The 16,266-nt window shown below is 57.4% G+C and overlaps 2 protein-coding genes across 3 annotated transcripts; both read right to left on the bottom strand.

Annotated features, from left to right (window-relative positions):
- Nucleotides 1–190: 190 nt before the first annotated feature.
- Nucleotides 191–2,862, bottom strand: RPL32 (ribosomal protein L32). 2 transcript variants are annotated; one of them, XM_040995228.1, is made up of 4 exons: nt 2,772–2,862; nt 2,070–2,170; nt 1,614–1,795; nt 191–371 (listed from the first exon to the last, which is right to left on the bottom strand). In XM_040995228.1, exons 2-4 carry the CDS (start codon nt 2,163–2,165, stop codon nt 242–244), a joined length of 408 nt encoding a protein of 135 aa, XP_040851162.1. In that variant the 5' UTR covers nt 2,166–2,170; nt 2,772–2,862; the 3' UTR covers nt 191–241. The 2 variants fall into 2 exon arrangements, with proteins under 2 accessions (XP_040851162.1, XP_040851163.1); XM_040995229.1 differs by having other exon boundaries at nt 2,709–2,816.
- Nucleotides 2,863–3,894: 1,032 nt separating this feature from the next.
- On the bottom strand, nt 3,895–16,251 carry EFCAB12 (EF-hand calcium binding domain 12). The gene is made up of 9 exons (XM_040994952.1): nt 16,173–16,251; nt 12,718–13,160; nt 10,777–10,965; nt 10,005–10,161; nt 9,278–9,474; nt 8,753–8,966; nt 6,800–6,962; nt 4,777–4,833; nt 3,895–4,355 (listed from the first exon to the last, which is right to left on the bottom strand). The coding sequence occupies exons 1-9, from the start codon at nt 16,249–16,251 to the stop codon at nt 4,094–4,096; spliced, it is 1,761 nt and encodes a 586-aa protein (XP_040850886.1). The 3' UTR covers nt 3,895–4,093.
- Nucleotides 16,252–16,266: the final 15 nt, after the last annotated feature.

The following is a 16,266-nucleotide window of genomic DNA, read 5'->3' on the forward strand; positions in this document are numbered from 1 at the left end:
GGCACCTGTTGCACTGCCCCCAAGGAACCGGGTAAGGTGATGCTCAGAGTCACACACGTCAAGCACGTGGCCTGGCAGCGTGGGAGCTGGCTAAGGACCGTGGGTCCTTCAGACTCGGTCCAGATGGAAGGCTGTGTGGGAGGTCTGAACAGCAGAGGGACGCCAGGGAACCAGAAAGCCACACCACATGGCAGTTTTCAAAGTTTTACTTAAACACAAATAATATGTGCGCCCAAGCCTCTTATTCATTTTCTTCACTGCGCAGCCTGGCGTTGGGGTTGGTGACTCGGACGGCCAGCTGGGCTGCCCTTTCCACGATGGCTTTACGGTTCTTGGAGGAGACATTGTGGGCAATCTCTGCACAGTAGGATCTGGAAGAGAAGCAAGCAGTGAGGGGAGGCCAGGCCCACACACACCCAGAGAAGCCCACGCGACTGTGCCTCGGCCACTCACCCTGCAGCCAGAGAGCCAAGTGCAAAGGCTGCTGGGAAACAGCTGCACATCAGCCCGAGTGCCCCCTGTCCCTCAGAGCCTGGCGCCGCCTGGCCCCTACAGCCCAGCACTCCTGTATTTATGCCCACTGCACAGGAGATGACCCCAAATACAGGGCTGGGAGGAAGCCAGGCGAGAGCCCGGTCAGCCTGCCACCAAGCAGTGTCCTGGCCGTGCCCGTGAACAGCTTTTCCCAACAACCCACACAGGAGCACATCCCCACTACCCCACCCTCCCCAAACCCAAACCCAGAATCAACATTCTGTTTTCTATATCAGAAAGCATTTCAGGTTTCCATTCGGCCTAATCACTATTATTTAAGCAACATCAGATCTCGCATTTTCCTGCACCTGCACACCCAATGATGCCACCCACAGCAAGGCTGGCAGTCTCCATGTCACATGGGATGGAGGCGCAAACTCCCACCCCGCCTCGTCTCCATGTTCTCCCGACCACTGCCAAATAATCAGCTGTATGAAGTGTCCCTGCTTTCTAATCACTTGGGGATGAATGCCCAGAGATGGAACTTGCCAGATCAACGGCCAGTGTCTACAAGGACACTCGGGCAACTCTGGGATGCCATGGCAACCACACAGCGGCCACTTTTCCTCACAGTAGGTCTGCCCTTGGGCCTCCAAGCAGTGCTCAGCTCGTTACTGTGTCCTTTTTAAAAAAATTCTAAGCATTCTCACAGAGATCATCAATCTAACACAAGCACCTCAAAGCATCAGCGCCACCCACTCCCTGCTAACGCGCCTGGCCGATCACAACAGAGCAGCAGGCTCCCGGCTTCACCTGGCCCCTGCAGCCACCTGGGGCATGACCCACTTTCAGAAGTGGACAATGTCTGTGGACTCCCTCACCCACTCTCTCTCCCCGCCTCTCCAATAAAAACCAATTTTACAATCCACTGGTTTTCTTCATCTGGCAGCTGGGACGGGAGTGGGAGCGGCAGCTGGGCCTGTGGGCAGCATGCTTCGCACTCAGCCCCAGGACACAGGCCTCTCGGGCAGCAAGGTGCTGTATGCAGAGGCTGACCCAAGACACCACTTCACAGGGGAACTAGGACCCCGGAGGCCCCGAGAGCCCCCCCCCAGCAGCCAGCCCTCCCGCGCACTCACTTGTTGCACATGAGCAGCACCTCCAGCTCCTTGACGTTGTGCACCAGGAACTTGCGGAAGCCGCTGGGCAGCATGTGCTTGGTCTTCTTGTTGCTGCCGTAGCCGATGTTGGGCATCAGGATCTGCCCCTTGAACCTGCGCCGCACCCTGTTGTCGATACCTCGGGGCTTCCGCCAGTTCCGCTGCAAGCAGCAAGGAACGGTGAGCCCCCCGAGAGGGAGCTGTCCCCAGGGCCCAGGACTTCCCGACACACCCCTCAGCAGACCCCGCCACCAGGTGGCCCGCCCCAGCTGACCCCGGGCACCCCACTCCAGACCCCAGGCCCCTCGCACACCTCCCCACTGGGTCGCCTGTCCCCCACTGACCCTGGCCACCCCACTCCAGACCCCAGGCCCCTCGCTCTCCTCCCCACCGGCCCCGGGGACCCCCACCCCACCCCCGGCCCAGCAGCAGCACCTTGATCTTGACATAGCGGTCAGACTGGTGCCGGATGAACTTCTTGGTCCTCTTCTTGACGATCTTGGGCTTCACCAGGGGTCTGAGCGCGGCCATGGCGCCTTGGGGAAGCGGCAGAGCCACGGGGTCAGCGCGCACTGCCCGGAGCGCGGCGCACGTGCTGTGGCGGAGCGTCTTCCAGCCGCCGGGCACCGGGCGAGCCGGGGCTGGAATGGGCGGCTCCGCGGCCTCGCTCTCCCTCCCCGCTGCCGGAGCTGCCAGAGCACTGGACCCTCTGCAGACGCGATCCGGGGATGTCGGGGCGCCCCCGTCGCCCACCCCTCACCCCGGCGGCCACCGCTGCTGCCCGGCGCCATCTGCAGGAATCCAGACCGGCAGCCGCTTGCCCCGGAGCCCGCCCCCCATCTTCCTACTCCCGGGGACGCACGAGCCGACCCCACTCGCAGCCCAGCCAGCCCACGTGGGGCGCCGGGGACCCGCGGGTCCGAGCCACTCCACGGCCCCAGCAAGCCAGGCGGCGCCGGGACACGCCAGGCGGCCCGAGCCCGCAAGGCCTCACCACGGCCGCTTCCCCGTCCTCGGCCACCCGACAGCGGCCATGCCCACACGGGACAGCCGCGGGGAGGAAAGCCTCCTTGCGAGAAGCTGGCCGGGCCAGAAAAAAAGCCGCGGAGACGCGGATGAACGCCGATTCTCACTCACCGGGAGAGAGGCTGCCACCGCGGGAAGCAGCGCCCAGGAAGAGAAGGGAGGGCGGCGCGCAAGGGCTTATGGGACGTAACCTCTCGGACCCAGCGGGGAAAAGGGCGGCACTTCCGGGCCCGTCAGAGAAAATAACACATGTCAACGCTGTAGAAAGTGCTGGAAATAGCTGTATGCCAAGACATGAATATCTACGGATACAACTGGAAATTCATCTTACCTGTCTTCAGGACTACATAGAAAGTCTGTTACTTCTCACAGCTAAACGGTGTAGTGGCAAATTTACATCCGCCAGAAGTGGAAGCCGAAGCCGGACAGCTTCCGCCCGCTTTTCGTCTACTGCCAAGTGCGTCTCCTAGTGGCCGGGAGGGAACAACACGAAGACAGGTGAGTTTACGTTTTGTCTGTACAGCAGTTAGGGCTGCCTCAGTTAAGCCAATGGGGTTTAGTGTTTTTATCGCAATCCTATAAGGTGGTCCTATTATTATCTCCGTTTTACATATGTGGAAAATGAAACTTGGAGACTGGACTCCAAACTCCACATTTGACCAACCAATTGTATCTAGCTTGTCGTTCTTGATCTGTTTGGCTTAGCTTTTGTGGTTAAGAGGATTGTGAAGTTCAGCTAACAGGAGAAAAATCAAAAACTTGGCTTCCTAACTGAAACATAATACGGATGTCACTGGTGATCTTGACAGCAGCGTCACCAGGGGCCCAGATGGGGACAAGTGATGCACCCTATGGGGTTGCTGAGCGGGGATGGTAGGGAGGGGAGACCCTCAGAAGTAGAATGTTTGCTGGCCTGCAGGGGTTGAGCTGGAGCCCCTGGGGTGTGTGGCTGTGGCTCCCTCACCCCTGCACCTGTGTGGGAGACCCTGGAGGAAACTCCTGGCTCCTGGCTTCAGATTGGCTCAGCTTCAGCTGTTGCGGCCACTTGGGGAATAAATCAATGGATGGAAGATCTTCCTCTCTGTCTCACCTCCTCTGTGTATATCTGACTTTCCAATAAAAATAAGTTAATTAAAAATAAATAAACCATATCATGGAGGCTGGGAGAATGCCAATATGGTTTATTTGGGTGGCAGCGGAGGGGGGGGGGAATGGCAAAGCTCAGGAGAGGGAAATAGTCGCACACCAGTCTGTTCCTGCACACACCCACACACCCACCTTTGGGGACACTGGACATCTAGGCAGGAGGAGCTGGCCCCAAGCCATGTCCCCGAACCATCTCTCTTTTTTCGACACTCCTATGACGAGGGCTCTGGGCCTCTCGCCGCCCTGCCCGCTGTCCAGGGTCGCTCGGGTGCAGCACCCGGGCCATCCTAATTGAGGAAGTAGACCTTGGCGGAATCATAGTAGGCATGGGTCATATAGTCCTTGTCCCTCAGAGGCCACCAGTGGTCCGGGTGGTAGGTGGCAGGGTAGGCGTGGGGCTCGCGATGGACACAGCTGAAGAGCGCCAGGCTCCGATCCGTGGTCACCGTGGGTAGGTAGAGGCGCAGCTTATCCAGGAGGTGACCTGGCCAGAAGGAATTGGCGCGGGTGTACTGCTGCAGGCCGCTGGACCGCTTCGCCTTCAGTTTCCTGGCATGGGAGGGGACACGGGATAGGTAGTGGCAGAGGCCCCTGCCCTCTACATAGCTCAACCTCCAAGCTCTCCAGCATGGACCTGCCTCCGGGAACTTTCTGGCGGTGTGTGGCAAGCAGCTTCCAGGGCCAGCCTGGATGGTCCAGCTCCCTGCTGCACCACCTAAGGGACGTGAGGCTTTGAGGAAGGCAATTACCTTGCTGTGCCTTAGCCTCAGCCTTCCGTGCAGCAGGTGTGCTGGGGGTGGGGAGGGATGCTCAGAGGACTGGATTAGAGGGATACAGGGACTTCAGCCGAGCAGTGTCCCCCTAGACTCTGAGCCCCAGGGGGTGCTCAGCACGTGGAGTTCCAGGCAGCCCCTCCAGCACGAGGCGAGCCCACTTTCCCACCATCCCAGGAGAAGGCTCTGCTGCCCACCTGGTGAACTCCTCAAACTCCCTGAAGAGCATTTTCTTGGTCTTCTTGGGTGTCTTCCTGGTGGAGGAGAGAAGGCTTTTGGTTAGGTGGGGAGATGGACACCCATGGGCTTTGGGGAAGCAGATCTGGAGCCAGATTTTTGACTCACAAACTACAGCTTAGCATGAATTTCCTGTCTGGGGATGGGCCAGGACTTCGCCCCTGGGCTCCAGGCGACCAGGCAGCCGCACACATCGACCGGACCTGGCCACAGAACCTGGCTGCTTTGAACAAGTCGCCTCTTCCCCAGAGCAGAGGTCCTCAGGGCGCTTCTGCTTCATGTTTGGTATTTCCTAGCTGCTGCAGTGAGTCCTGCTGCCCCCACCGAGCCTGACCCAGCCTCCAGGACCAGGGTGGCCACACTGACCTGCCCGAAGCCTGGCCAACAAACTTCAGTCATCAATGCCAGCACCCCTCCCCAGGGAAGGTCAAACATTTCATTATGGAAATATGAAATCAAAAGATAAATTTTGGTACAGACTTTTGAAAATCTCTGTGCATCCCTCTGTAATATGCGTTTCCTGTGAACCTCCTGAAGAGCCCATGCATCTATAGGAATTGTTCACCAAAGTCTAATTCCATTTCCCATGAACTTTCTTTTTTCAAAGATTTGTTTATTTGAAAGGCAGAGTTCCAGAGAGATGGAGACCTTCAACCCATTGGTTCATTCCCCAAAGCGTGCAAGACTAGACCAGGCCCGGTCAAGTGCAGAAGCCAAGAGCTTCCTGTGGGTCTCCCATGTGGGTGCAGGGATGACTTAGGCCACCATCCTTGTGCTGTCGCAGGTGCATCGGGAGGGAGCTGGGTGGGAAATGGAGCATCGGCGCCCATATGGGATAGTGGTGCTCCACAGACAGGGGCTTTACTCAGCACTGGCCCCGTAGTTCCCCCTCCCCCGCCACGGAGTGTGGGAAGTCCTGGTACACTTGGTCTTGGAATCTGTTACAACTCATACTATGAAGCAAGACAGCATTCGGTTCCCTCCTTAGCCTAAGGAACCTGCATGTGTCCTTTACAGCTCTCTTCAGCCCGGGCACAAGAGCCTCTTGCCCAGTCTTCACCCTTTGCTGTGTCCGTGGCTGGGAAGCAGCCCAGTGGGCGAGCACTGGGAGGAGGGCCCTGCGCCATCAGAGAGGCCTGCTACGCCATCCACCTGCCCGGCTCCTGCTCAGCTTCTCACAGCCAGGGCTGTGGACAGCACCCGCCCGCTGTGGGTCTGGGCCTATTTCCACGCTGGACCAGGGCAGGAGGGAAGCAGCAGCCCCATCGCTGACAAGTGTTTTCTGTGCTGCTGCCTCGTGTGTGTGTGTGTGTGTGTGTGTGTGTGTGTGGCCAGGCGGTACCGGGTGGGACACTGTTGGGCCCATTTTACACATGGAGCTGCTGAGGCTGACAGTGGAACAGCTTGTCCCTTCAGCCCAAGGCTTGGCTGATATCTGTTTAGCTGCACCCTTCCCCAGGATTCAGGCACACCCCATGGTGTCAGGCACTGGGGAGGGCCTGGCCAGCTCTCCTGGCATCTGGCTGGGCGCCCTGCCTTCCCGCACCCCTCCCTCCCGGGCTGGCCCCACGACCACAGGGGTGCATCACTGTGCTCTGGCTCCTGCAGACACACCGAAGTTGTCCACACGTTGTCACATACTGCTTGGCCTAGGACCTAGGAAAGCCTCATGCTGGTCTGGGGGCAGTCTGGTCCCTGGGGAAGAGCTTGCTTCTGGCTATGCCAGGGGCAGAGTGGCAAGGGGTGCTCCGTGGGGCCCTCCGGGTTGGCCAATAGAAGTGACCCTGTTCACTCCATCCCAGAGCTGTGTGTCTGAGCACCACGGACAGGAGGGCAGCTGTGCGTAGGGGCGGGGAGGTGGTCCTGCTGCTAGCATGCATGCCATGGGTGATGCTTGGCATAGCATGACACCTCAGACACACTGCAGGGACAGCCAGCGGGCAGGCGGCCAGGCACAGGGAGAAAGTGGGTCTGGTACTCAGCTTGTCCGTTTTGTCCATCTTAGATCCAAGCTCGTGGCCGTGGGCCAAGTTCAGGGCCTGGTTCCAAAGGAAGGCCTTCTTGTCGGAGTAGTAGCCACCGGGCTGCCGGATGGGGCGGATCTGATCCTTCTGGAAGATGATCTTGTCTCCCGGATATAGCAGGGCTGTGGGCAGGGAGAGAGATGTGTCAGACACCAAGACTGTGGCTTCTCATGTTGCTAGCCCTGTAAGTAAATTTACATTTTTGTTTTTAACAAATTTTAAATTAACATAAAGAGACCAGATTTCATGTAGTTCATAGACACAGTTCTAACAAAGAGTTATTTCAAGTATGAGATGTTCTTTCTTTACTTATATGCATATGTATTTTTAAAAACTGATCTATTTACTCGAAATGTTAAGAGTTACAAAGATGGACCGGTGCAATAGTGTAGTGGTTAAAGTCCTTGCCTTGTACATGCCAGAATCCCATGTGGGTGCTGGTTCTAATCCTGGTGGCCCCACTTCCCATCCAGTTCCCTGTCTGTGGCCTAGGAAAGCAGTCGAGGACGGCCCAAAGCCTTGGGACCCTGCACTTGCGTGGGAGACCCGGTAGAGCTGTTGGCTCCTGGCTTCGGATTGGCATAGCGCCGGCTGTTTCAGTCACATGGGGAGTGAACCATCGGATGGAAGATCTTCCTCTCTGTCTCTCCTCCTCTCTGTATATTATTTTCCTCTCTGTATTTTATTTTCAATAAAAATAAATAAATCTTAAAAAAAAGAAAGAGTTACAAAGAGATAGGGAGAAAAAGAGAGAGCTCAGGGCTGGTGCAGTGACTCAACAGGCTAATCCTCTACGTGCCAGCGCTGGCACCCCATATGGCAGCCAGTTTGAGTCCCAGCTGCTCCACCTCCCATCCAGCTCCCTGCTGATGGCCTGGGAAAGCAGCAGAGGATGGCCGAGTCCTTTGGCCCCTCCATGTAGGAGACCCAGAAGCAGCTCTTGGCTCTGGGCTTTGGGTTAGTCCAGCTCCAGCTGTTGCAGCCATTTGGGAAGTAAACTGGTGGATGGAAGATCTCTCTGTCTCTCCTCTCTCTGATAATCTGCCTTTCCAATAAAAATAAATGAATAAATCTCTCTCTCTCTCTTTTTTTTTTATTGGAAGTCAGATTTACAGAGAGAAGGAGAGATACAGAGAAAGATCTTCTATCCACTGGCTCACTCCCCAAACAGCTGCATCCGCCAGAACCAAGCTGATTTAAAGCCAGGAGCCAGGAGCCAGGAGCCTCCTCCAGGTCTCCCACACGGTGCAGCGTCCTGAGGCCTTGGGCCATCCTCCACTGCTTTCCCGGGTTACAAGCAGGGCACTGGATGGGAAGCAGGACTGCCAGGAAAGGAGCCAGCGCCCATATGGGATCCTGGCGTGTGCAAGGCAAGGACTTTAGCCGCTAGGCTACCGTGCCAGGCCCAAATCTTTTTAAAAAACAAAACAAAACAAAACAAAAAAGGTGGCGGGGGGAGAGAGAGCCCTTCCATCTGCTAGCTCAGTCTCCAGACAACCAAGCTGACCAGGGCTGGGCCAGGCTGCAGGGAAACTCCACCCTGGCTTTCTTGCTTCCCCTGCTGCAGCACATGCCAGCAGGGGTGAGGCCTTGGCAGCCCTGCTTCCTGCCCCTTCCTCCCTCCCAGCTCTGCAGAGGCTCCAGGAGCCAGGTGTGGCCTGGAGGAGTGGCACGGACAGCATCCAGCATTTGCATCAAAGTCCCCTCTTCCGTGTTGGATCTGTTCCCTTGAAGCCTAAGAATTCCCTCGCCCAGCAGCCTGTCCCCGCGGCTGTGACCCCAGAATGCCAGCCCAGCTTGCCAGGCTCCAGGTTCTTGACCCCCCTCTCCTCCCCTCCTTCCCCGCAGCGTCCCCCCCGCAGGCACAGGCCGCAGCTGCCCTGGGCTTGTCACAGGTTTCCTGGTTTCCTACCTCTCATGAGGATGTCCTCTGTCAGCGGGAGGCTGTAGATCTCACAGAGCTTCCAGCACTGCAGGTAGACCAGAAAGGTGTCCCTGTGCGTCTTGTGCAGGATGCCCCGCATCTCCCCAGAGAGGGTGGACGGGAGGCAGTGGTCGTCGATGCGCTGGTTCCCGCAGCGCACCAGGCGGCAGCGCTCGGCGTACTGGATGGCCGGGATCGCCTGCTGCGGGGCGGGCCGCAGACCACACGTGATTCAGGCTGGGCCTGGGCTGCGCTCTGCCTCCCCACTCCCAGGGCTCGGTGAGGGGCTGCGGTTCGGGTTCTGACGTCAGTGTCACATGCGGTCACAGCTCCCGTGAAAAGCACGGAAGGGCAGAGCACGCAGCTGTGCGTGCACAGTGCCATCCACGCACATGCGTGGGACTCTGGGCCACAACACTGAGGCCCCAGGGGCATCCTACTGAACAGTAACATTGGAGCCACATTCTGGCACAGAGGCCTGAGCCCCGTGCATTCCTTGGGCCGGCCCAGTACCTTCTGCTGCCGCTTCCTCTCTCGGTACCGCTTGCCCACATCCTCCATCTCTTCCAGGGTCAAAGGTCTCGCCTCCATCTTGATGTCGACTTCAGGCACCTTCAGGAGGTCCATCTTGGGAGGCAGGGAGACAGAATCTTCTTTCTGTTTGTTGAGGAAAGCCTGAGAGAGCAGTCTCTCCCTGGCCAAGAGGTAGTCTGGAATGGGAGAAAGAGCCACAGTGGGATAAGAGGGTGGCTGGCCAGGCCCGGTGCTGGGCAGGTGCTGGCCTGTACCAGCTAATTCCTTCTGCTCACATGTCTGGTTAGCGCCCACTAAGACAACCTCCCGGCTGTGGCCTCCCTCTCCTGCGCTGCCCTACCTTCCTGTGGCTCATCTCATCTCTGTCACCTGTTTCCACCAAGTGGCAAACGGGACTTTCACAAGATAGCAATTGGAGGACGCCGCTCTCTTGTCCTACCCCAGGGAGCTCGTGGGAAAGGCTCGCTGCTGCGAGGGCTGACCCACTGCCTTTGGACCGGGCCTCACCGGTCCACGAAAGGACACAGTAACTCCTCCTGAGTCCATCTGTGAGCCTAAAAATCCCAGAGGCTCAGCCAGCACCCCGGAAGCCAGAGTGGAGGAACACACTCAGAAAGTGTGTGTTGAAGGAGAAGTTGGGGCTGCCTGCCCTGCAGACTGGGGCGGCGATGTGGGTGTGCATGTGTGTGTGTGTGTGTGCACGCACACTCCCTGGCCGTGGGCACGGTGCTCCTCTGCTGCGTCAGGCACCACCTCTTGTAGGTGCTGGTGAGGATCTCCAGGGTGATGGCGCTGTGCTTGCCCAGAGAGCCCAGGTAGATCACGATGTCCTCCACCTCGTGCTGCATCAGAGGGATCCTCATCTGGGGAGGAAAGACACGCCCCCTGCAGGCGGGCTCCTGTCCCAATGCCCTGTCTCCAAGGCCAAAGCCTGGACCACCTGTGCCCAACCCTCCTTTCCTGGTCCCTGGACACACTTGGAATTCTGGCCACGTACCCTCTCCCTCCGTGCACCCGCCCCTGCCTTCAGACCCTCATCCAGTGAGGTCTCCCTCTTACAGGGTCAGGCACTGCTTCCCACCGAAGCTGCATTTTGACCAGACCCCACATGATTCAGATACCAATGATAGCTTCAGAAGCTCTAGAAGCTTCCGGAGGCAGGACTGAAGGCCCCGCTGCCTCTGGGTTCAGTTCTGGAGTCTGGCAGGCAAGATGGCAGCTTCCTAAGCAGTCAGCTGGTCGGAGGGTGGGTATTACAGACTCACAGAGAGTGTGGGGGTGGATGCAAGGGTCTGATTCTGCTATAGGGTAAGCCACATTTTTTTTCCAAGAAGGCTTTGTAAGCTACACGGATGACAGTCTGAACTCCCTGTGGTCCTTGAGTTGTGTGGGGGATGGAGGGGAAGGGGAGAGGGGAAGGGGGAGGGTGCAGGTGCACCTGCCCAGCCAGGCCCAGCAGGGGAGTGGGTGACACTCACTGCCTTGAGAGCCAGGATGAACTGCTCCCTGGTAATCTTGTGGTGCTTGTTCCAGTCGGCTTTGTTAAAAACATCCAGGATCTCAATCCTGCGGTTGTGCAGGTAGGAAAACATGACTGACAGGGACGAGGGCCTGGGCAGGCGGAGCTGGGGCACCGTCCAGCGGGAAGAGATATGGAGGCCTTCCTTCTGGAAGAGGAAGAGAATGGGGGGCAAGGAGAACGTGAGGGTGACAGACCAACAACAAAGCTGGGGTCCCAGGGCCAGTGAGAAGGGAAGAGAAGCCAGGGGCAGTGCCCGGGGCACAGGGTTCAGCACAGCCTGGGGACCTGCCATGACAGCATCCCAGGACCTGGGCAAGCTGGCAGCGCTGAGCTTCCTCATCTGGGTGGACATGGTGGCACGTCTCCGGAAAGAAGGCAGCGTAAGAAGGTGGCCGCTGTCCATGGAGGGCTCTACATTCCTCATGCTTATGAAGCCACCGCTATGAACTAATCCACTTGGATGTCACAACAACCCTGAGAGGTGGGCTCCGTGCTTACTCCCACTTCATTGATGAGCAAACCGAGGCTCCACTGGCCCAGCAAGGAAGCAGCAGAGATGGGCTTAAATCCCAGTTCCCTGACCCCATATCCCAGCTGAAGGGGCAGAAGTTTCACATGGTTGTATTGCAAGGGGAGCCATGCAGAGACGAGGCACTGCTACTGACTTGGTCATTCCGTCTCCGAGGGTCTGGCAAGCTTCGGCTTCCCCCAGCCTCGCCATTGTGAGCGTCACAACAGCCCGGTGCACAGAGCACACACATAAACAAGAGTATGTTAACGTAACTTTTGAACAAGACTTAGAATTTGGAAGGCAGAGTTACAAAGAGGGAGAAACACACACAGAGCAGGAGAGAGAAAGACAGAAACACCCAGAGAAAGAGAGGGAATCTCCCACCTGCTGGTTCACTTCCAAAGTGGCTGCATTGGGCCAGGCTGAAGCCAGAAAACTGACGCTCCATACGGGTCTCCCATATGGGCGGTAGTGGACTGGTGCTTGGGTCCGCTGCTGCTGCTTTTCCAGGTGGATTAGCAGGGAGCTGGACTGGAAGTGGAGCAGCCGGGACTCAAACTGTCAGTCACGTGGGATGCAAATGTTGTGGACAGTGGCTTAAACCACTGTGCCACGACACTGGTGTCGACAATGAGGGGTTTTATTTATTATTTTTATTGGAAAGGCAGATCAGATTTACAGAGAGAAGGAGAGACATTTGGTTCACTCCCCAAATGGCCACAAAAGCCAGAGCTGAGCCAAACTGAGACCAGGCCTGTCTGGGCCAGGATGAGCCAGCAGCTTCATCTGGGTCTCCTATATAGCTCTCAGAGCCCCAAGCACTTGGGCCATTTTCCAGCGCCTTTCCCAGGCCTTAGCAGGGAGCTGGATCAGCAAGGCATGATGGGTCACAGCGTCGGCCCCTTCCCCTCTCTCTCCTTTTTATTTTTTTCCAACAGGCACTGCCACCTTCTTGCTCTGGTCCCTCCTGGCTGTGCCCACTAGGGGGAGCCAGCGGCAGCCATGTTGTGGGGATGCTCAACCAGAATGTGGGTGTGGGAGGAGTTGAGGTCACCTCCCAGCAGCCCTGTGTGAGCCAGCCTGGCAGTGGATCCCTGTGCCCCAGGGCAGACTGCAGGTGACTGTGGCACAGGCCAATTCTTGACTAACATCCCAGAGGACACACTGAACTAAAAGCCCCCTGCTCTGCTGCTCCTAGATTCTGGCATCTCAGAAACCGTGCTGCTTCAAGACAGCCTGGAGACCCTGTCATGAGCAAACAGGTGACCAATGTGCCTCCTCTCGGGGTTTCAGCTCACCCTTCTGTGAAATCGGGCGAGCCATTCCCATCCTACCCAACACAAAGACAGGAAGTCCCTAACGCCTTTGGCAAATGGGGCTGCTCACCTTGACAGCCCTGCTAAGGGTCAAAGGGTCCTCCAGTCGAGCAGCCTGCTCCCTGTGGACCATGTGTAGGACCTTGGCCTCCAGAGGCGTGACATTGGCCTTGTTCTGCAGCCACTTCTGCAAGTCACCGAAGGCGTCCAGCTCCTGCTTCAGCCTCAACGTCTTGCTTAGCCAGCTCTTCCTGTCCTCCTGCAGCTCTTGGCTGCCTTCCGGTTCCAGGGCTCTGCTGCGGGGGACGGGCGCTGGAGGAGCCTGGGGCTGAGGGCGGGGGCTGGCGGGCGAACGCTCCCCCTGGCCCGACGCGGTGATGACCCTCCGTCGGCTCTGAGGCAGGCACAAATCCTTTTGCTTGAACTGCTTGAAGCAGTGGGCAGTGAACGGCTCAGGATTGAAGGCGGGGACCTGGATGGTGTTTTCATCTTCGATGGACGAGTGGTAGAATACTGTGGTAAGAGCGTTATAAGTAAGATCGTTTGCACAAAGCATGGGAAGGAAAAAGAAATGTTTCAGCATCATGCTGGGTGCCAGGCTTTATCACTGCCTCGCTACAAGGAGGAAGATAATTTTCACCTGACGTGCCTGGACACGCCCCAGACCAGGCACCGATCTAAGTGCTTTATGAACCTTCTCTTATTTCATTCTCTCCACCTGCAGCTACCAGCACTTCCCATGGGCCACAAGAATTAACTAGAAAAATAAAATGCAATCCTGTCTGATTAGCTAGGCCACACAGCACCTTCCCCAGCAGATGCTCAGGAGCTGTGGAGTTGGGCTCTGAGTCTGGCCATGCCCTGACTGGCTGCGGGGTGGGAGGCTTCACTTCCTAAATGCCCCTAACAACCAGGGCTGGGCCAGGCCAAAGCCTGGGTCCCTCATGTGAGTGGCAGGGGCCCAGGGGCTTGTGCCACCACCTGCTGCCTCCCAGGCATGTTGGAAGGGAGTTGGATTCAAAGCAGAGAAGCTGGAACTCACACTGGAACCAGGATCATCCCAAGTGGCAACTTAACCCTCTGTGCCACTAGGCCTGCCCTGACCCTGCCCTCCTCTTCAGACTCTTCCTTGCCTTTCATTGGCCATCAAAATAAAGCTGCAGGCCTCCCTTCTGTCCACCTATCCCCCGTCCCCCGACCTCCCTTTCCTCCTGTGCCCCAGATGCCTTGAGCAAGCAATTCCAGTCCATCCTGCCTCAGGCTTTGGCCTAGGCTGCTCTTTGCTCACCCTCCAGCCCCAGCTCCCTTTCCTCCCTGCCGAGGATCCACGCTGTGCGTGGATGTCCAGGGCTATCCGCTGGGCAGCCCACGCCCTGCCTCTGGCTTATCTGCTTCCTTTTTCCTCTTTGAGTTACTGTGGGCTGCAGTGAGCTCGTTCCAAAATCCTGTTGTTCCACGTGAAGGTGTCCTGTTCGGTCCTTAGCTCAGGTGCATGTCTGCCTTTGAGATTCCCAGCATAACTCCAGCGTTTACTCTGAGTGCCATGAAGACCATGACCTTGCTCACTCCTTGCTGGAGCTGCAGCCTTTTTATAGTACCTGGGGGGGCAGCCAACATCCTGTCAGCGAGTCAACAGGCAAAAGGACAGACCTAGCCGACTGTGACTGTGTCCATGACGGAGGTCCAAGATCACAGGGGGGACTAGAATCCAAGCTGGCACCTGACCTCCAGTGTCCTGGTGCAATGCTCATTGTTTACCCGTCACCTAGGTGATGGCCAGGGAGCTTGGGAATTCATCAAGTAGAGGGGTCATGGATGTGGGCCTTAAAGGACAATCAGGTTTGAAGGCTGGAAGGGCAGCATGGGGAAAGAATGGATTTGAGGGTCGCTAAACAGCTCCCCATGTTGGAAGCACACTGTGTGTGCAGGAGAAAGTTGGGGGGAAATGAAATTGGTGTCATGTCAGTCTGTGAGACTTCCACCCCTCACTGGTCCTGTTGCTCTCGGCCTACAGACTTTAAGATGTGCAAGGAAGTGACATTTCCTGGGATCTGTCTTCCTAGGGGTTGTCCCTCCTACCAGGGTCTACAGACCTCCCTAGGCTGAAGCCCTGCCCTGTACTGCTCCCTCTCCTCTCCCCAACCTGTTCCCTATTCATAGGGCCCCCGCTGCACTGGCTCCTGCCTGGCTCTGGTTTCAGCTCGCCCATGTGTTAGGCTGGCCAAGCCCTTTTCGTCTCATAGTTTGCAGTCCACCTCACACTTGGCCACGACAACCTCCCACGCAGTGTCACTCTAATGCTCCTTGAGGTCCCGTGTCCTCTGAGAGGGATGTTACAGTGACGGGGTCCATGCACACAGACCATGTGAAATGCCGGGCATCAGCTCTGGAGCCCACTCGGCTCTGCGTCAGGTGTGGCTGACTTTGTTGACAACGCGTCTCCCTTCTGCGACGTGAAGTTCTCTAACCCTGCGGCCTGCTTCTTTGGAATTTCTACCAATAGGGTCCACCTCGTTCTCCCCGCAATAGATGCCCCCCAATACCTTTGGTCCCTCTTTTCTGAAGTGTCTGAAGGCAATCCTGCGATTTCCTATGTTCTGATTCCGATCCCTCCCAAGGTCCCCTCCTCTGGAGCCGCTGTTCTTGGCTGCCACCTTCCCTGCCCGTCCAGGTATGAGTGCTCAGGCCCCATTCCTTCTCCCACTGGCCCCTCCACGCTTCATGACTCTCTTTTAGCGGAGGACACACCTGTCAACCTTTATGACCTGAAATTGGCTCCAGTTTTATACATGCAGTTACTCCTAAAACATCTCCACGTGGGTGACTTTCCATGGTCGTAACCTTAACCAGCCAAGACTGGAATTGGGTCCGGCCCCCAATCCCCTCCTAATCGGTGCTCCCGGCCTGAGCCCCACCCTGTGGAAAGACACCTCACTGCTCAGGCTTCCCCTTTGACAGCTGCCTCTGTTGTTCTCAGCAGTGTGCCCAGCCTGGCGCCTCTCTCCCACCCCCCAAGCAACCCCGGCCTATTTCCCTGGGGCCCCAGCCGGATCCCTGGGCTTGCCCAGTTTCTCCACTGGACATGGATGACTTTTGTGCCGGAGAAGAGGCAACAGGATTCCAGCCTTCAGGCTTGCTGGCCCCACATCTGTCTCCCCACCCCACCACATGCTTTGGCCTTGGCTGACCACCCCAGATCCTGCCACCCCAGCAGCTTCTCCATCCTCTGGCCTGCAAGATCTTTCACCACCTGGTCCTCTCTGAGCTCTCGCTTCGTCTCCAGGGATGGACTGCCAGCAGTGTCCTGGGGACACCTGGCCCCGGAGATGCTACTGTCTTGCTCAATTGCCTTTCCTCCCTTTTCTGCTCTAGAAGCCCTGGGGTGTAAAGACGTCTTGCAGGGCCTGGAAGTGTTCCTCCCCACCCCCAATACTCTGCGGGTCTCTGACTCCAGCATGCGCCTCGGGGACCTAGCCGCATTCACCCCTGCTTCTTCTGAAATGACTACTTAGCTCCGTTCTACACCTCTGAGGTTCGATCGGACCTCCCGCAGCGACGGAGGGCAACTTGACCCGGAACTGCCATCAGACTGAGGCGCGGCCATCGCAGAAAGGTACCT

The sequence above is a fragment of the Ochotona curzoniae genome, unplaced genomic scaffold (assembly GCF_017591425.1).
Source record: "Ochotona curzoniae isolate NIBS_2020 unplaced genomic scaffold, NIBS_Ocur_1.0 contig_908, whole genome shotgun sequence".
Lineage (NCBI taxonomy): Eukaryota > Metazoa > Chordata > Mammalia > Lagomorpha > Ochotonidae > Ochotona > Ochotona curzoniae.

What these genes read in the sequence shown, in the direction of transcription:
- EFCAB12 (XM_040994952.1), bottom strand. Translation starts at nt 16,251, where the DNA reads ATGGCCGCGCCTCAGTCTGATGGCAGTTCCGGGTCAAGTTGCCCTCCG. An exon ending in AGAGGAAGCGGCAGCAGAAG is followed by an intron (nt 8,967 to 9,277) that starts GTACTGGGCCGG and finishes CCCGCCCCGCAG; the next exon opens with CAGGCGATCCCGGCCATCCA. An exon ending in GAGTTTGAGGAGTTCACCAG is followed by an intron (nt 4,356 to 4,776) that starts GTGGGCAGCAGA and finishes CTCCCATGCCAG; the next exon opens with GAAACTGAAGGCGAAGCGGT.
- RPL32 (XM_040995228.1), bottom strand. Translation starts at nt 2,165, where the DNA reads ATGGCCGCGCTCAGACCCCTGGTGAAGCCCAAGATCGTCAAGAAGAGG. An exon ending in ACCGCTATGTCAAGATCAAG is followed by an intron (nt 1,796 to 2,069) that starts GTGCTGCTGCTG and finishes TGCTGCTTGCAG; the next exon opens with CGGAACTGGCGGAAGCCCCG. An exon ending in GTGCTGCTCATGTGCAACAA is followed by an intron (nt 372 to 1,613) that starts GTGAGTGCGCGG and finishes CTTCTCTTCCAG; the next exon opens with ATCCTACTGTGCAGAGATTG.